Consider the following 20,895-nt stretch of genomic DNA (forward strand, 5'->3'; position numbering starts at 1 on the left):
CTCCTTTCCTTCATTGTTACAATTTGTCCTTTGTTTCTGATATTGTCTTTTTTTTCTCCTGTTTCTGAATCTGAAAGTTCATATTTCATTTCTTTCCTTGTTTTACCGTATCTTTCTCAACTGTTTATATCTCCAACCTGTGCTCATGTTTTGTAGAGCTGCTTAGGTACTTTTATATTTAAGGCAAAATATTTGGCTATTTTAATATATTGTGTGACTACGTTTTGCTGGTGAATCATATTCATACAACATTTGCTTTTTTTGTTTTTAAACCCTTTTCCTTTTTATATCTCTGATAGATGCTATGTTGGTTCTTTTGATTATTATTAATCTTTGAATGCAGGGAGTTTTTCCTAACTATATTAAGTAGGTTCTTGTGGATCAGGAGCTAGGTCTGAGTTCCAGGTTAGCAAAATTTCTGTTAGGATAATACTTTTCTACTGATTCTTTTCTGCAGTGCAAACCTTTCTTTTTCCCCTGCCTGCATCCTAAAAACCTGGTTGCTCTCCATAATTCCTGCTCATTCCTGCCTTTGTGCCTTTGCTTATATTTTCTTCCCCTCCCTGATTACTTCCTCTTTTCATCATTATTCGTATCTAGCGCATTCTTTTTTTTTTTTTTTTTAAAGATTTATTTATTTTTTCCCCTCCCCCCCTACCCTGGTTTTCTGTTCTTCATGTCTATTTGCTGCGTCTTCTTTGTCCGGTTCTGTTATTGTCAGCGGCACAGGAATCTGTGTTTCTTTTTGTTGCGTCATCTTGTTGTGTCAGCTCTCCGTGTGTGCGTCACCATTCTTGGGCAGGCTGCACTTTCTTCCACTCTGGGCGACTCTCCTTATGGGGCCCACTACTTGCGCATGGGGCTCCCCTACACGGGGGATACCCCTGCGTGGCAGGGCACTCCTTGCGCTCATCAGCACTGCCCATGGGCCAGCTCCACACTGTTCAGAGAGGCCCGGGGTTTGAACCACAGACTCTCGTGGTAGACGGACGCCCTAACCACTGGGCCAAGTCCGCCGCCTCTAACTCATTCAAGGCAGGCTACATCAAGATAATCTCTCATGATTTCTGCATCCTAATCCCTCCATGTTCTCCTGACTTCTTTTGATCTTAGTGCCCCTGTTTCCGATTTTGTGCACAAAGATTGTTAGCTTTTTTCCAAGTTCACTTCCAAGCATTGTGACATTATTGTTGTTTTAACCATTTGAGTGCTTTATAGTGTACCACCTACTCTTTTAAGTCTTTTAAATGAACTAGCTTATTTAATTTTCAGATCTACTTTCTAGATTAAGCATTGTTATTACTCCACTTAAGAATGAGTAATTTGCTTAAGACCATATAGCTAGTTAAGTGGCAGAGCTAATTAATATATAAACTCAGGTCATCTGTCTACAGAATACATATTCTTCATCACTTTACTGTATAAATGCTGTGTGTTTTACCAGTAAGTATTTACTGGTTCAAGTTATCAATATTGCTATAATTAATGTCTCTTTTTTCAAACTGCTGACATGCATGATTTTTTAAAAAATCTGTTTGTTCCATCCATAATTCTCGAATTCATAAAGGCTTTTATGATCTTTAAGTTTTTAATTACAAGTGCATTTTTAAATGATTTGCTTTTAATTTAATCCCTTTTTGGGCGAAATATCAGTTTGATAAAGGTTTGGGTGTAGGTGGCAGTATTGTAATTTATTCTCTTTTTTTCTTTTACCTTTTTTTGGATTCAGAGTGAGGCTTGAATTTTTTTTTACCTTTTGGTAAAAATGTTTAGTAATACTTAAGTTCCACTTTTTAATTATGCACTTAAAAGTGTATTCACTATTGGACACAAGAACTGCTTGTGCCCATTTAGCAATGTATGAAATTTTTTTATTGTAATCATAATAATTTTTAAAATGTGATATTAGATCAGGAGATTTTAACAACTAGATCTTAGTATGCTTTCTCCTAAGTGGTATTTTAATTTCTTTTGGATACTTTTGCTTTTATTAGACCCTTTTTTGCTTTAGATTTTTGTCAAAAATAGACATAGAGGCACATGGCGCGACGACCCTTGCGAATTTGCTCCTGTGGTTGTCATTCCACCTCGGAATGTTGAGAGTGTCACCAGAGCACAGGTATACCTTTCCTGTGAGGAGAGGGCTGTGCCTGCCCCAGTCATCACATGGAAGAAGGTCTTGCCATCTCTTGGGGGCACCCACGTTCTGGAGGAAGATGCCTGGGGACCATGTCACTATAGCTGTCCAGGTGCCAGGAGGCCCTTCTGATCACGAGACCACAGCCTGGATTTTCATCAACCCCCTGAAAAAGGAAGATGAGGGCATGTACCAATGCCACTCGGCCAACATGGTTGGGGAGGCCCAGTCCCATGGCACAGTGACAGTTATGGAGCTGAGCAGACACAGAGCCCCCCCCCCTCTTCCCGGGCCTGTATTACCACAAGTGATGGAAGACTTAGAAGCATTGATCACAGAATGATGAAAAAGCCAAGTCATGGATTTTTTTGCTTTGTGAAGAATTGTAACAACTGTGTTTGTAGATGATGCCTTTTGTATGTTTTGTAAAATTAGATGAAAAAACTAGATTCATATGCAGATGTGGTTTCTAGCTGGGCAAACACTGGGAAAACAGAAGTGCATGCAACTTTTTTTTTTTACTTTTGAAATGAATTGCACTGTGAGATTTCTTTTTTTAAATACTCCCTTCCAGGGAAGACCAATAATGGTATATTTTAAAAAAACAAACAAACAAAAAAATAGACATAGAAATACTAACAACTGCCTGACTCCCTATTAAAACATAGAAATTAAGTTTTTAACTTTTAAGTAGTGTAATGTGTGTTGCTGTTGAACGAGGGAGGCTCGTTGGGGTAAGGATGACGGAGATACACTCACTCTGGAGATGGGTTCATGACGCATGTCTGCTTTATTCAGGAAGTTGCAATGTTTATATAGCAATTTGACTTATGGGGCATAGCTGATAGGTGGAGGGCTTACAGGAGGAGGGTGAGGCGGGGCTGGAGACATTTGGCTCAGTGCTAGTGCACCATCTTTTGGGTGTGCCCAAAAGTGTGTGGACTAGAGAGCGTGCTCATCTAGTCGCTCGCAACACAGCCAGGCTGAATGTCTCTGCCGCTCTACCTACATGTTGCTATATTTTTGTTGATGAAAAAATGTTATTAATGTCCTACCAGAAAACCTAAGGTCCTTTGCTGAATAGTATAAAATAGCTATAAGAAAATATACCAAAATAAAACCAGTTAGCAAGACTTCTTAAGAATTAGAAATATAGGGAATGATGTGAGATTCTTTGGGATGCAGAGGTGTCAACTTTTCCTTTGTTTTTAGAACTTGAAAGGCATAGGAAATTCTTTTACATTAAAACCAGATTTTGAAAGCTGTGAATTTTAAAATCTTTACCTTCATTTAATGTTTGCATTGTTTATTCAGTGCCTCAATTAATCTCAAGTTTGTGATTGTTTGATTTCTAAACCTTTTCTTTTTTTAAAAAAGAAACTAAACCTTTTCTTTTTTTAAAAAAGTTTTATTTAGAATGTTTCTAATGGGTTTGAAACAGAATTTACTGTTTACTGAATCCTTAAGCATTTTTGTCACTGGTTTTCCTGTGAAAGGCTTAAAAATAGATTTTTTTTGGATATAATATTTCATTGAGAATAACTACTAATTGTAATCTGCTCTAGATCTGACTTTTGGTATTGTTGACTTTTTTTAAGGTTTTTTTTCTTTCATTTTAATGAAACTTAGTTGATTAACCTAGATTCCTTTGCAAGAAGCAATAATATGTATAATAAAAGAGTAATTTTTTATTTAGCGTATTTCTCTATAGTGTACAACATAATGTTTTTACAGTGCTTTCTGTCAGGCATAGTTAGATGATTTAATATTATAAAATGAAAAGAGTGTGAAGAGGTTTAATAACAATTGGAATGCTGAAGCTTGTGTATTGGGGTATAAGAGGGCTCAGATTTAAGTCTATAGCTTGTCTGCCTTATGTGGACCCATTGTTTCTCCAAAAGAAGAGGTTTTTGAAATATTGGTTGTAGTCTTTGGTTTGGTTTGGTAGAATAGTCAGCTTCTTCAACTAGCCATTACCTATATGGAAAAACATATGGCTGACAGAAATGCTTCTACTCTGTCATGGCCAGAAAGAAAGGAAACAAATATAAGCTTCTGCCACTGTATCTAGTACATGTTGGTTAAAAAGAGGGCTTATATTTTTCCCTTTAAATCATAACTAATATATTTAACATTATAGTAGAATAATCAGTTATGGTGAGTGTATTAGTCTGCCAAAGGGATGCCAACGCAAAGTACGAGAAATCTATTGGCTATTATAAAGGGTTTTTTAATAAAAAAAAAAAGATTTCTTTATTTATTTAATCCCCCCCCCTCCCAGTTGTCTGTTCTCTCTGTGTCTATTTGCTGCGTCTTGTTTCTTTGTCCACTTCTGTTGTTGTCAGCGACATGGGAAGTGTGGGCGGCGCCATTCCTGGGCAGGCTGCACTTTCTTTTGCTCTGGGTGGCTCTCCTTACGGGGTACACTCCTTGCGCACATCAGCACTGCGCATGGGCCAGCTCCACACCGGTCAGGGAGGCCCTGGGGTTTGAACCTTGGACCTCCCATGTGGTAGACGGACGCCCTAACCACTAGGCCAGGTCTGTTTCCCTATAAAGGGTATTTATCTGAGGTGAAAGCTTACAATTCCAAGGCCATGGAAAGTCCAACTCAAGGTACCGCAAGAGGTACTTACTCACCAAAGTCGGCTGCCACGTGTTGAAGCAAGACAGTGGGTGATCTCTGTTGGGTGTCAGCCTTCCTCTCTGGGCTTGTTCTTCCTTTTGAAACTCCATGGGCCCAGCTTCTTCCATCATTATAGAATTGACTTCATTCTCAGACCTTTACAAATTGGCTACAACAGTTGTGAACATTGCATATGGGTATGAAAATGTCAGAGGAGTAAAGTTACGGTTTTCTTTTGTCTTTGTCTGTTTAAATACTAAGGAAATGTTTCTTAGAAGTCCCTTAGAAGACTTCTCAGGTTTCATTAGCCATAGTTAGGTTCCATACCATTCTTGAAATAATCTTTGTTGAGGGGTATGGGATTGGGATTTGATAATCATTTAGGTTAGAGTGGATATATGTGAGGATTCAATCTCTGACTATTATACTAGCTAGAATAACAGCCCATCTTAAGTAGATTAAGAATTTATTGGCGGCGGACTTTGCCCAGTGGTTAGGGCATTCGTCTACCACATGGGAGGTCCACAGTTCAAACCCTGGGCCTCCTTGACCTGTGTGGAGCCGACCCATGCGCAGTGCTGATGCGCACAAGAAGTACCGTGCCATGCAGGGGTGTCCCCCGCGTAGGGGAGCCCCACGCGCAAGGAGTGCATTCTGTAAGGAGAGCCGCCCAATGTGAAAGAAAGTGCAGCCTGCCCAGGAATGGTGCCGCAGACACGGAGAGCTGACACAACAAGATGACGCAACAAAAAGAAACACAGATTCCCATGCCGCTGACAACAACAGAAGCAGACAAAGAAGAAGACGCAGTAAATAGACACAGAGAACAGACAACTGGGGTGGAGGAGGGAAGGGGAGAGAAATAAATAAATCTTAAAAAAAAAAAAAAAGAATTTATTGATCAAACATATTCAGGAAAAGGTAAGGCACAGTGGAATTTGAACCCCAGCCATCACTTCAGAGCTATGTGACATTGGTCACATTCCAAATGGTAAGGGATTGGGGTGCAATTAATACATTTCATTACAGAGTATAAAGATGAAACATTTGGTGGTTGAAAAAAAAAGTAATGGGAAATCACAGAGAGGATTTAAATATAATTCACCCAACTTTAATTATCCTTTCTTTTTTCCATTTGTGTTCAATGCCAGAAAATCTTTTGAAAAGATATGCAAGTCTTTGTTTCAATGAAATAGAATATTTACTTAGTTTATTTACAGTTTTGTCTTGTTCTACTGCTGCTGTTTTGCAAACTTAACCAGACTTTTGACTTATTTTCCCTCCCTAAAGACTCTTCTTTCCTCCTTTTGAGGTCTCTTTTGAAACCCTTTGTTAATGTCACATACTTGTCCAATGAGTACGAAATATATTTGTATCTAATAGGTGCAAATAATGATGGGAAACATAGTAAGTTTAATATGAGCTGCCACTAAAGCAAATTTTTTGCTTTATATGGTTGTATCAGCTAATTCTTTATTGTGTATATTTGGGGAGTAGCATGAAAACTGAAGTGAAGCATATTTTATGAAAATGTACTATTGTATTAGCTGCATATTAGTAATTTCCCTTAATGCAGACTTCTAAATTTTTATCTTTTTTGTTATAATAAAGTGGGTAAGCTGATAAAGGTGTTATTTTTTCTCATTCTTTGCTAATTACAGATGGCTTGTTCAATCAGTATATCAGTCAACAGGAATATAAGCCACGGTGGAGTCAAATCATTCCCAAAAGTACCAAAGGTAAGCCAGACCTTCCAGGTTTTGGACGCTTTTACTTTAATGTCTCAGTCTTCAGTTTTCTCAAAATAGATCATGTTTCAAAATACCCTATTTAATGAAAAGCAGATGTTTAAAATAAGACATAGGTTGCTTAGCCAGGTGGCAGAATTATGTAAAAATTTTCTTTTAAGCTTTTTTGCTTTACTGTCATAATAGAAAGTTGGGCAAATTTTACTCAGAATATATTTAAAATATATTTTAAAATGCTAAGTAAAATTATAAGTGATATATAATAATGCTATACATGTGTTCCTGAAAAACTGTAAGTTCTATAAAATTGGTCATTAAACCTAAAGCCTTAATGAGAAAAATAGAATTGGGGCAGGCCATTCTAAACTGTGGAACTTAATTAGATACTGACAAAAGCTAGGGTAGGGAAGCGGATGTGGCTCAAGTGATAGGGCTTTTGCCTACCATATGGGAGGACCTGGGTTTGATCCCTGGGGCTGCCTGGTAAAAAAATAGAAGAGAGAGAGAGAAAGCATTTCTGTATGGTGAGCTGAGTGCCCATGTGGCGAGCCGAGTGCCCGCATGAGTGCCCATGCTGTGAGCCAAGTGCCTATGTGGCGAGACAAGTGCCTGCACAAGTGCCCGTGCAGCAAGCCAATGCCTGCGCCAGTGAGCCAGTACCCACGCACGTGAATTACACAGCAAGATGATGCAACTAAGGAGAGATGACGGGGAGAGTCAAGGTGAAGCACACAGTTAAATCTTTGCAGACATTTGCATTGAGTATCACAGTGAGTTTGGAGCCTTAAACCCTGGGCTCTATGCTTCCTTCTTTGAGATGTAGATCCTATAGGGCACTTTGCTTAATAATAAAGACTATGTCCTTGAAAACTTAAAATCTGATCTAGAAAGTAGTCTTCTTCATTGATTTGTTGTTTTCAAATAGGGGGAAGTTTTTGTCACTCTTCACTTACAGACTCACTGCTTTGCCAGATAGTTGACATTAGTGGAAAGCATAGCAATTCTTTAATGCAACTGATGACACTAAAGGAAGGCAGTTCTGTAGATGTTTCGTTTTTCTCCTTATGGTTTTCATATGCTAAGACCTTCTCTTTAATTTAGAAAGCTTTCCCCTGCCACCTTTAAAACATTAATATATTGGGAAAATGTATGTTATATTATGAGCTCTATAAACTCTATTTTATCAGCTTTATTCTCCTACTTATCAGACATATATGAGGTCATTTTCTTCAAAGAAACACATGTTGTTGTAGAGCAGCCTGTAATTTTGTATCAGCAAAGTAATAGTTTAAATGATAAAATATTAAAAATAAATTTATTTTTGGTGTTTAAGTTCTTAATTTAGTCCTGAAAGTTGCAATACTGACTGGAGGTGGGGAAGAGTAAGAAAAGGGCCAAGCTTTAATGATAATTAACTGTAATGTCTAAAAGATTACCTAATTATTAGAAAGGAGGAAGAATTTGCAAAGATCTCTGAATAATTAGCCTTTGAATAAAGTAGTAATGAAAAGCTTCAGTTTTACACCTTATTTTTATGTTTATAAAAACTGATATTTTAGTCTTTTCATGGACCCTCCATGTAATTAGTAAGAAGTTGAATGTTCTCTATTTTACATAGGAGAAAGCTGATAAAGGGAGACATAGAAAGCCGATAAAGGGAGATATAGTAGTCAAAGTAATATATTTCTATTAATATTAATGGTGTGGGAGTTAGAAATAGAACCTTAGGCTTTCTGTCCTACATCAGGTAACGTTTGAGTCATTGAAATGAACTTAGGGAAGCAGATGTGGCTCAACTACTAGAGCATCTGTCTATCATATGGAGGGTCCAGGGTTTGATCCCCAGGGCCTCCTGACCCATGTGGTAAGCTGGCCCACAGGCAGTGCTGCTGTGCACAAGGAGTGCCATGCCACGCAGGGGCATCCCTGTGTAGGGGTACCCCGTGCATAAGGAGTGCGCTCCTCAAGGAGAGCCGCCCTGCTTGAAAAAAGCGCAGCCTGCCCAGGAGTGGCGCCACACACACAGAGAGCTGATGAAGCAAGATGACGCAACAAAAAAAAGAGACACAGTTTCCCAGTGCTGCTGGATAATGCAAGTGGACACAGAAGAACACACAACAAATGGACATAGAGAGCAGATATTGGGGGGGAAGGGGAGAGAAATAAATAAAATAAATCTTTAAAAAATATAAAAAGAAATGAACTTATATTTTTATATTCAATCTTGTATAATATAAAATTAGATGTAAGGTGAAAAATGGTTTTCTTTAGAAGTTTGTTTAACTGATTAAAACCTGCCTATTAAATTCTGTGATGGTAATAAAAGTCAGAGTAAAACAAATCTTACGTGTTCTTGCTTACTGTTCAGATAAAACAGTTGATAAATTATATAAGAACTGATTTCTGAAATATTAGTACCAAATTAATACAGTAAGGAGATTATCATTAATATAAAACTTGATAACATAATTTTCAGTAGCTGGTTTTGTTAACTTCAGAGCTACTAATTATGGTAATTATCATGCCTGGAATATAGATCTAAGATGTAATTCTGTCATTTTTTTCTCACCTGCACTTTGACATCTATTATGTTAGAGACTTTGTCTTATATTTGCGTAGAGCACTCTGTGTTTTTGTTGATTTATAGCATTGGTCATAAATAATTGAAAAGAGCCTCCAAATTTACATTAGCAGCTTGAAAGCAATTGGAAAAAAGAGTAAATAAATATTATAAACATAGCTTTAAGTCATATTATTTCTATTTATGAATCGTCTTACTTGGTTTTAATATTTTGAAAGAATAAATGTTATTTGTGTTACTCATTATAGGCTTATAAATGAATTATTCTGAATTTGTAGTTGTTCTTTTTTATTCCTTTATGAGAAAATATTGTTTCTATTTTAGGTGATGGAGAAGATAACAGACCAGGAATGAGAGGGGGCCATCAGATGGTTATTGATGTTCAAACAGGTGAGTAAAGCTTGCAATGGAAAGCAAAATCTTAAAAAAAAAAAAAAATTATACAATTTTTAACATCAGGTGAAAAAGCTTAAAAAGTATGCGTATTTTTTAAAAAGTATGTATCAAAGGAGATGTTACCTGAAACCTCTCATCTCCATTTTGATACCTTAAAATAGAAATTGGGATAGAAATGATGATTCTTTTAAAAATTTATTGTTGGTGGCGGACTTGGCCCAGTGTGGTCCGCGGTTCAATCCCCGGGCCTCCTTGACCCGTGTGGAGCTGGCCCATGTACAGTGCTGATGTGCGCAAGGAGTGCCGTGCCACGCAGGGGTGTCCCCTGCGTAGGGGAGCCCCACCCGCAAGGAGTGTGCCCCGTAAGGAGAGCCGCCCATCGCGAAAGAAAGTGCAGCCTGCCCAGGAATGGTGCCGCACACATGGAGAGCTGACACAACGAGATGACACAACAGAAAGAAACACAGATTTCCAAGCCGCTGCCAACAACGGAAGTGATTAAAGAAGTTGAAAAAGCAAATAGACACAGAGAACGGACAACTGGGGTGGGGGGGGAGAGAAATAAATAAATAAATCTTTAAAAAAAATTTATTGTTGATCATAGAGGGTGTGTTAGTCAACCAAAAGGGTACTGATGCAAAGTACCAGAAATATGTTGGCTTTTAATAAAGGATATTTGTTTGGGATAGAAGCTTACAGTCACAAGGCCATAAAAAGTAAGTTATAGGAAGCAGATGTGACTCAAGTGATAAGGCCTCCACCTTCCATGTGGGAGGACCTGGGTTCAATCCCTGGGTCCTCCTGGTGAAGAAGAAGAAGAGAAAGTGTGCCTGTGTGGTGTGCCAGTGCCCACATGGTGAGCTGAATGCCCACACAGTCAGCTGAGTGCCTGTGTGGGTGCCTATGCAGCAAGACAAGTGCCCTTGTGGTGATCCAAGTACCCACACAAGTGCCCGCATAGCGAGCCAATTGCCCACACAGTGATCCAGTGCCCACGCAGCAAGCCAAGTGCCCACATGAGAACTTGTTCGGTGAGCTAGTGCCCACGCAAGTTAGTCATGCAGCAAGATGATGACGCAACAAAACAGAGATGAATCAAGGTGAAGCACAGCAGAGACCAGGAACTGAGGTGGTGCAATTGACAGGGAACCTCTCTCCACATCAGAGGTCCCCAGGATAAAATCCTGGTGAATCCTAGAGGAGAATAACGAAAAGAGAAGACAAAAAGAGAAATAGATAGGGCAGATCACACAGCAAATGGAAAAATAGCAGGGTGGGGGAGGGGAAGAAAAAATAAAACTTGTTATTAAAAAAAAAAGTTAAGTTACTTCCCTCACCAAAGTCTATTGCCACGTGTTGGGGCAAGATGGCTGCCAGTCTCTGTTGGGTTCAGCCTTCCTCTTCCACTTAAGGTTCCATGATCCCAGCTTCTTCCGATTTCAACTGTAGGCTGACATAAGGCTTCTCTCTCTTCCTGGTACTCATCTCATTTTGGGCTCAGCTGCTCTGGTCTCTCCACAAGGCCAGCTGCAAACTATCAGGTGAACGGCTCAGCTCTCCCCCAGGGCTCCAGCATCAAAAACTAAGCTCTCTCCTCTCCTGTGTCTTGTTTTTTGTGTGTGTCTGCCCACCAAGGGAGCAGGGACTCAACATCCTACTGATGTGGCTGAATCTAAACCCTAATCTTAATTTTTAATCAAGTGAATGTGAAACCTCTGAATTTAATACAAGCAAAGGGTATCATGCCCAGAGGAACACACCATTTTACAAACATAATCAGTATTTCTTTTTGGAATTCATCAATAATTAAACTGCAGAGGGGAAAACTAGGTTACATACCAAAATATTGACATTAGTTATCTCTCGGTGTTGGAATTACCAGTAGTTTTAAGTTTTTTTCTTTAAAATGTATTGTGTTAAAACTTCCTAAAGTAATATGTATTATAAGTTGGAGAAAATTTGATTCACTAGCATTCCTTTTAGGAAGGAAACAGTATTTATTTGGTAAGGTGCTTGGGATACAAGGTGAATTGCCTACAAGTCCTGATTGTAAAAGAAACTATTCCTTGCAAACTAAGAATAATTTTCTTGTTAAGACCAGAAAGAATAAGAGAAGAAAGATAAATGAGAGTTGAGCCAGCAGTATGACAGAATGCTACAATTTGTGACATGACTCTATCTTTTCTCACCAAAAATTTCAGTAAAGTTATTTTATTGAATTGAATTGGGAATCAATCTTTTTAGACTGATCTGATAATGCAACTAGGTTTAGGTTACAGAATGAGGTAGGGCAGAAGTTAGGCATCTGAGAATTCAGGTATCTAGAAGGAGAGGGAAATATAAGGACAAATAACCTAGGACTCAAATCATAGAAAAAGCTTCATACTTTTGCAGAATTTTGAAACTGTGGCTCAGGTTAAGTTTAAACAGGTGTCTGGTTGTTGGCATGGGTAATCTAGGAATCTTCTGTGATCAAGAGGAAAAAAAAGAAGCTGAACTACATTATTTAAAAGTCTAAGGGAAATGGATTTGGCCCAGTGGATAGGGTGTCTGCCTACCACATGGGAGGTCTGGGGTTCAAACCCAGGGCCTCCTAACCCGTGTGATGAGCTGGCCCACACACAGTGCTGATGCACGCAAGGAGTGCCGTGCCACACAGGGATGTCCCCCGTGTAGGGAGCCCCATGGGCAAGGAGTGCACCCTGTAAGGAGAGGCACCTAGCACAAAAAAAGCGCAGCCTTCCCGGGAGTGGTGCTGCACACACGGAGAGCTGATGCAGCAAGATGATGCGAAAAAAAAAAAAAAAAAAAAAGACACACACATTCCCGGTACCGCTGACAAGAATAAGTCTAGTAACTTTCTATAGCACACAGCATGGTAGTTCCCATTTTTTGTTTCGACTAAGCACTGCTGTCTGTATTCCTGTGTCACTATTGGCCATACTTTTTTATTTCCATGTTATGGGAATTAAGGGGATCCATTGAGATTCCTGAAATTGTATGCAAAATTTTTGTCTATTTGCTTTTATATAGTTTTCAGGGAAGATCATTACTTGATTTTTTTTTAAAGAGTTAAATAAATACCTGCATTAATTTTTTGCATTCTATAGTAAGTACTGCTGAACCAGGCATTGGAACCATTTTTAAAAAATGAAATTCCTTACTTTGTAAAAGTGGTATTCATTATTGAAATAAATTATTTCAAAGTAAATTATTACTTACCTTTTCCCTACTCTTTGCTCTTTACCTAAAAACAGAATCATCAAAAAATGTAAACATGTTAGGAAATAATCATGTTGCTAGATCAGAGGGAGATTTGTGAGGAAGAGAGATACAGGAGTTGAAATCAGAGAAGTGTGTGTGTGAGGGGTGTCAAATTATGTTGGGTCTTTTAAGTTATCATAAGAACTTTTCAGAGTATGATAGGAAGTCATTGTTGGGTTTTAAAAAGTTCATGTACTGACTTTGTGTTTTAATAAACTGAGTTGGGTCAAGGGCAGAAGTGGATCTTTTAGGAAGCTATTTCTATAAACCATCATATTAGAGTGGTAATAGTGATATTGAAATTGGTCAGATTTTGGATGAATTTTGAAGCCAGAATGAACAGGATTTGCTGTTGAATTGAATGTGGGTTGTGAAAGAGAGGAATTTATGATTAGTCTAAGGTTTTTGGCATGAGCATTTGGAAATATGGTATAGCCATTTCCTAAGAAGGGTAAAACATTAGAAGGAACAAATATAGGAGATTGTTCAGAAACTTGTTTTTAGATAGGTTGTTTGAGATGCCAGTTAGACATCCAAGTAGATATATCTGGTGAGCATTTGAATGTATTAGTTTGGAGTTGAGGAGAAAGCGCCAAGCAGAATAATTATTCCCTTTTCTGTATTTATGTAGTACTTTGTTCATACCTTTATTTCTAGTAGAATAATTTCCACATTGTTTTAGAGTCGCATGATAAGGTTTTGTGCATCCCATTCCTGTCTCTTCAGCTGCCTTCATCCCTGGTGGACTTACCGAGTGGGGCAAGAACAAGGATCTTTATGGCCACAGAGCCTGGTATGGAGTAGACATGTACTAAATATTTACTAAATTGAATCAAAATTTTATAATCTGTTTAATGGAAATAAAAATATTTGCTTAGAAATTGTACTCATATTTCTATAAAACTCGATAAATGGTTCATGTCATGATGTTATTACTGTGATATGTTCATTTTTTCCTGAGGTATATCTATTTTGTTTATTATATCTTAACAGGTTTACTTTTTTTTTCCAAGATACATGGATCACAAGTTGGTTTTTTTTTTTTAAAGATTTATTCATTTTTCCTCCCCCTTCCCCCCGTTGTCTGCTCTCTGTGTCCATTCGCTGTGTATTCTTCTGTGTCTGCTGTGTATTCTCATTAGGCAGCTCCAGGAACCAATCTTGGGACCTTCTGGAGTGGAAGAGAGGCAATTACTCTCTTGTGCCACCTGAACTCCCTGTTCTGCTGCGTCTTCTTATTTTCTCTGCTCTCTGTCTCTTGTTGGGTCATCTTGCTTCACCAGCTCTCTGCATTGACTAGCACTCCTGCACGGGGCAGCTTTCCCATCCTGGATGGCATTCCCACACAGGGCGGCACTCCTGGGCAGGGTGGCATTACTATGTGGGCCAGCAGTCCGCGTGAGCCAACTCACCTCATGGGCCAGCTTGCCTTCACTAGGAGGTCCTGGTATTGAACACTGGTCTTCCTATATGGTAGATGGGAGCCCAATTGGTTGAGCCACATCCGTTTCCCTTTACATTTTTTGATGATTCCGTTTTTCTGTTTGTTCTTTTGTTCATATGGACTATGCTTCCTAAAATGTTTTTTACCATTACTGTGATAGGGGACAGTCTAGTGGCCTGCTGCCTTTCCCTGGGACCTATAAATATATCCTGTGCTCAGGACTAGATCTTTCCTAAGCACTGGATGTCCCCTAGTAGATAAGGGGGACTGCTGGTACAATCCTTCCCCTACTGTCCAGGGCATATATATGTATTCACTGGAGACAGTCTGGTAAAATGGGTATGTTTATGAAATTCAGCTCTCATCTTGGTGGTATATTTGTCACTGGTGTGCATGCACCTGAACGTGCACACACTGTCCACTGGCTATGGGGAATTGACACCCACTAGTGAAACTGACTTTCCTCTCTCTTCTCTATATGAGTAAAATGTTCCATCCATTTCAGTGTGAGTCATGCTTCTGTTGACACCCCCATACCTGTAAACTGTGCAGTTTGTTGATACCCTTAACACTGAGTTTCCTGGGAGCAATCGTTGTTATCCACCTGCCACTTCCCCCCCTGAGGAGAGGCAACACTCCTGGTGATGGTAATAGGTATCACTCTTTCTGACTGACATTAATTAGGGGGTCTAGGTAGGAAAAGCTAAATGTTATATGGAGCTTTACATTTTTTTAGGGTAACATTTGGTACTTTCCTATACTTAATTTTGCCACAAGAGCAGAATCTGGGATGTCCTTGGAATTTTCTCTCTAAAAGTCCTTCTATTGCTATCACGAAACTATTAATAGCATCATTTACCAAGGTGCCTTAATATACTTTATTATTTTTTAAAGATTTATTTTTTATTTATTTCTCTTCCCTTCCCCCCACCCCGCCCCAGTTGTCTGTTTTCTGTGTCCATTCATTGTGTGTTCTTCTGTGTCCACTTGTATTCTTGTCAGTGGGACTGGGAAACTGCATCTCTTTTATGTTGCATCATCTTGCTGTGTCAGCTCTGTGTGTGCGGCGCCACTCCTAGGCAGGCTACACTTTTTTCATACAGGGCAGCTCTCCTTACGGGGTGCGCTCCTTGTGCATGGGGCTCCCCTACACAGGTGATACCCCTGCGTGGCACAGCACTCCTTGCATGCGTCAGCACTGAGCATGGGCCAGTTCACCACACGGGTCAGGAGGCCCTGGGTTTGAACCTTGGACCTCCCATGTGGTAGGCGGATGCTCTTATCAGTGGAGCCAAATCTGCTTCCCATGCTTTAATATACTTTAAGGATTCATTTCATCATATGCTCATATAGTAGAGTCCTGTGCTGTACAGCTATCATCAGGGTAATCTCTATCATCTTCAAAATGATTATCATATATCTTTGAAAAAAACCTTTTCTAGCCCACACTTACAGATATAGCAACCAAATATAGTGGTTAGGGCTTTGAGTTTGAGGGAAGGGAGGATGTGTGTTCATCCATGGCCCTACTACTGACTTTGTGTAATCTTGAATGAGTTACAGCAATAGAAATGGGAATATTAAACTAAATTGTTGTGGGACGTTATGTGAAATAATGTATTTTATAAATAAAGTTATATTACAATTTTATACACATCATATAATATACAATATATGCTAATTATGCTGAGAATTTTATATATGGTTAGAGAAATTCTTTAGTTTTTTTTGTTTGTATATTTGACAGAATTTCACTATGGAAGCATTTTCAAAAAATTTTTCACATTTTGAAAAAACAGCTTCAAACAATTTGAAAAGCAGTGTTGAGGGGATGGAAACTCACCCATAATCCCACATTCCAACAAACCAGTATTATCATTTTGGTTTATTTGTTTCATATTTTATGTAAACTGCCCTAGTTGATTTTTTTAGAAAGGAAGGGAAACCACAAACTTTTCTTAAGAAAAATAATTAAAGCATGTTTGAGATGATGAAGAACAGGTGGTATATTAGTCTGCCATAGGGGTGCTGATGCAAAGTACCAGAAATCTGTTGGCTTTTATAAAATGTGTTTATTTGGGGTAAAAGCTTACAGTTACAAGACCCTAAAGAGTCCAACTAAAGGCTGCTTTCTCACCAAAGTCTGTTGCCATGTGTTGAAGCAAGATGGCAGGCGAACTCTGCCTGGTCTCTCGGTCCTTCTCAGCTACTCACCTGGTCTCTTCTTTTCTGCTACAAACTATCAGGGAAATGGCTCATCTCTTTTCCTGGACTTTAGCTGTTTGAGCCTTCTCCTTTCTGTTACATGGCAGGACCAAAATGACCAAGTCCTCTCCCCTTTCCAGTGTCTTCTTGAGTGTGTCCATTTATATCAGCCCCCCAAGGGTTCGGAAACAACCCTGAGTCATGCCCAGCTGATATGGTCCAATCAAAACTCTAATCTTAGGTAATTTAATCAAAGACATCTCTGGTGAATCTAATACAATCAAAGGTGATCACACCTAGAGGAACAGACCGGTTTACAAACATAATCCTTTTTTGGGGGATTCATAAATAATCTCAAACTGCCAGGTAGCTTAGTAGTAAAGGATGACTTTTGCTGAGTAGAATTTGAAGAAGCTGGAGGTTCCATCTTTTACAAAGTCTGTGTAAATCGTGAAATATAGATTAAAGAAGGCCAGTCATTATTTTAAGTGTGCATTTTGAAGGAGCTTTTAATCTCGTGAAATTCTATTCAAAATGTGTGTATATATATTTTTCTGGGAAGAGAATCTATAGCTTGAGATTATCAAAGGGGTTCTTGACAAAAAAATGTAAAGAACACCTTCACTAGAATAAACTTTCGTAAAGTTCATTTCAGCTTATTAAAGTGGCTTATATTTCAAAAAATTGTTGGTCCTTAGTGTTTCATATACTTTGTTTCCTTAAATATTAAGAAAAAATTGATATAAATTTCTCTATTTTCAAAGTTTTTTTTCTATCCTAAGGGAATCACTCTTAGCATGGTAGAGAAGGAATGTAGTATTTTATTACAATGGATATACATGTCATTTTTATTGATTATATTCTCTGTACCTGGCAACTCTCCATTTGCGTTCTTCAACCCTCAGTTGAGTTTCATCTCTTAGTAGAATAAGATAGAGAAAAAAGGGACTGTCCATTTTATTTTAGCATGCAAGTCTGTTCAGTTGAAAATTTAAATATCTATTGTACAAACAGGTCTTTGTGTGACTCTGATTAAATTTTGAGAACCTACAGTTTAAGCCCCCCGATCCCCACCCCCATTCAGAATAGGTAGTAAGACTCATGCAAACCCCAGTATTTGAAGGAATTGCTTGCACTTGGAAGAGCCTTTCTGTAGGAATTTAAAACTTTGTTCTGTAATAGTTTTTTGTATGTGGTATTACATGGTTTTCCTTGATGTTTGTTAAAAGACGCCTTTGAAGAAAGTAACCATGGGTTTTCATTGTTAATTACAAATGTATTCGTATGGTTCTATTTCTGTAGCTATATACATTGTGCATCAAAAATGAATTGTGAACTAAATATTTAATTAAGATTAAAAAATATTAAATGTGTATTACAAGAAGGGAAGCTAGAAAATGTAACATGGTTCTGTATAACATAGTGAAACCTTATGTAAAATACAAATATGGGTGATACTGCATATAGAAACTGTTTTTACAAAATATAAATACAACTATACTAGAAACAAAGAAAGAGTAGCAGTTGTGTACTGCTGGGGAAACATAGAGAGATTGAGAGGTGATGAGTTTTTGTTTTTTGTTTAATAGTATTATTATTGGAATAATGAAAACACTCTAAAAATTATTGAAGTGATGAATGAACAACTTTCTAATTATACTCAACACCTTTGAATGTACACTTTGGATGGATTTATGCTTTATTGATATATATCAATTAAAATTGATTTGTAAATAAATAAAAATATATTGCCATGTACCTAAAATACCACCTTTTAGCCAAGCATGTAAGTGTGTTGAATTCACCTAAAAGATGAGTCTCTTGATAGTTTTGTTATCATAACCTTACATAATATTGCAGTTCTGTTTAAAAATGAATCAAATTGATAACCTCTTTCGTCTAATTGGAACTAAGGTGGTGTTCTTTCCCCTTTTGTTATGAGAGTTCAAAGGAGTAGCTAAAGAAGATAGTGGAAATGAGCATATAAAATATCTTTCCCCTCCTAATTTATTCCTCTCTTTAAAATGCTTATGTCAATTTAAAATCTTAACTAAGTTACACTTTCAGAGTTATTTCAGCTCTTAAACTATATGTTCTTACTTGGTTTCATTTTTATCTTGAAGTTAAATTTGTGTTTCTTAAAACATTTTCATTTCATTGTTTTTTCCCTTGGTATCTGTTAAACTGAGAATTAAGCTAACGTCTATCACTAACTGTTAAGTCTTTTACTACCTTTTTTTGATAAGTGAATCTTGTTTAAGATTTGGGCCTAGGCATGTCAGTGCTTAGTATTTGCATTTTATACTGTTTCAAAATGGAAAACTGATTTAATTACGAAAATAGTGTGCCATCTTGTGGAGGATTATGCAATGAGCATAGTCTGATTTATTTATCCCTAAGAATAAGAGTAGAAGAAACCATTTCTTTGTGCAGAGTGGTATGAAGATAGTAAAATGTTAGCATTTCTACCCTTTTTTTTCCTTGAAGTATATCATTCATACATGAACATACATAAACAATGTATAGTAAAAATTGTGAACTTACAAAACAAACATACATAACATCATTCAGGGGTCCCATACATCACTCCACCACCAGCACCTTGTATTGTTGTGAAACATTTGTTACAAATTATGAAAGAATGTCATCAAAATATTAATCCTAACTATAACTTAAAACTTATTTTTATTGCATATAAGATATGTAGATTGGCACTACTGGTACTAAATAGCTCTAGGATTTATTTGGTACCATAAGGAACTGTACCAAAGAATATAGTTGAATTTTCGTTTTTATGGCCTCAATAATAAGGGTGTTTTTTGTTTTCTGTGGGTTTTTTTTTTCTTTTTTTTTTTTTGCCTCTTAGATTGAAATTGGCTTAACGTTTTGAACATAAGCTGTTATTGGTTATTTTACTTCTAATCCCTTGCATTCCTTGACGACTCCTTTTTAGTTCTAGTCTTTTATTCTGCCAGTTTAGCACTTAACCTTATCACAGCCCTGTTTAATGTATTCTGTAGCTACTTCACTGTCTCTGAAGTCAAATAACCCTTTCCATGTTCTCTTTTATCTATCTATCTGTCTGTCTGTCTGTCTAGTTCCCCCTCCCCCCTTTCCCCTGCTGATTTTGCCATCTATGTCTATTTGCTGTGTGATCTTCTGTATCTATTTCTCTTTTTTGTCTTCTCTTCTGGTCGTTCTCCTCTAGGATTCACCAGCATTTGATCCTGGGGACCTCTGATGTGGAGAGAAGTTCCCTGTCAACTGCACCACCTCTGTTCCTGATCCCTGCTGTGCTTCTTGTTGACTCTCCCATTCATCTCCCTTTAGTTGCATCTCTCTTTCGTTGCGTCATCATCTTGTGCGTGACTAACTTGCACAGGCACTGGCTCACTGCATGAGCACTCGGCTTGCTGTGTGGCACTCAGCTTGCTGTGTGGGCACTTGGCTCACTACACGGGCACTGGCTCGCTGCACAGGCACTGGCTTACCACACAGGCACTCACATGGGTATTCGGCTAAAACACAGGCACTGGCTCACCATGTAGACACTCGTGGATACTTGGCTCACTGCGTGGGTACTCGGCTAGCCATGCAGGCACTTGCCTCGCCACATGGGCACTCGTGAGCACTTGGTTTACCACATGGGCACCTGGCTCACCACGCAGGCACTCGGTTCACCGCACGGGCACTCAGCTCACTGTGTGGGCACTTGGCTTACTGCGCGTGCACTTGGCTTGCCATGTGGGCATGCTTTCTCTTCTTTTTCACCAGGAGGCCCCAGGGATTGAACCTGGGTCCTCCCATATGGTAGACGGAGGTCTTCTCACTTGAGCCACATCCACTTCTTTCCATGATCTCTTCACAACCTGTCTTTTTTACCTAATCTCCAGTTACTGCCTTATGTATTTTTTAAAATTAAGCAACTCATTTATTCATCACAGTTTTAAGCACTTTACAACATTATTTAATTTAATTCTCTCGGAGCTTTTTGAGATAGATAATGTATCCCATTTTAGAGATTAGGAAAACATCATTGAAGAACCTGCTGGTAGTAATGCAGCTGTGGTGGTAGAGCCAGAAGTCTGAGATCTGCCTGACCTGAGAGTCTTTGTCTTTTAAAACACTTTTCATGTGGTTTTTTGTCTTTATACCTTTGTTCATACTTTTTTACTCTGGTTGAAAAAACCTCTTCTTTGTACCGCATTCTGGCTAGCACAAAACAAAGCCGTCCTGGAGTGTATATAGGTCAAATACTACTGTTAGCATAAAACCTTTTCTGAATTCCCACAGCTAGGTATATCCTCTTCTCACTTGTGAACCTTCATGGTGCCCGTTAACGTCTATGACGTTTAATTCACCTTGCATTATGGTAATTTATGTACTTGTTTTATATTCTAGATTGTGAGCTCCTTGAGGATAGGAACCATGTCTTTCTTTTTAGTCTGTATAAAGTACCTTGCCAATTCACATCAGTACTCAAAAATTTTTGAA

At 38.3% G+C, this 20,895-nt stretch overlaps 1 protein-coding gene across 4 annotated transcripts in view; it reads left to right on the top strand.

Moving 5' to 3' along the window:
• Positions 1–20,895, top strand: part of MKLN1 (muskelin 1) — a 453,286-nt gene that overhangs the window by 333,518 nt on the left and 98,873 nt on the right. For all 4 annotated transcript variants that reach the window (XM_058297366.1, XM_058297367.1, XM_058297368.2 and 1 more), the window contains 2 exons: positions 6,425–6,502; positions 9,417–9,482. In XM_058297366.1, the coding sequence (XP_058153349.1) occupies positions 6,425–6,502; positions 9,417–9,482 (144 nt within the window). The remainder of the gene's footprint in view (positions 1–6,424; positions 6,503–9,416; positions 9,483–20,895) is intronic.

Source organism: Dasypus novemcinctus, chromosome 5 (genome assembly GCF_030445035.2).
Source record: "Dasypus novemcinctus isolate mDasNov1 chromosome 5, mDasNov1.1.hap2, whole genome shotgun sequence".
In the NCBI taxonomy this organism is placed as follows: domain Eukaryota; kingdom Metazoa; phylum Chordata; class Mammalia; order Cingulata; family Dasypodidae; genus Dasypus; species Dasypus novemcinctus.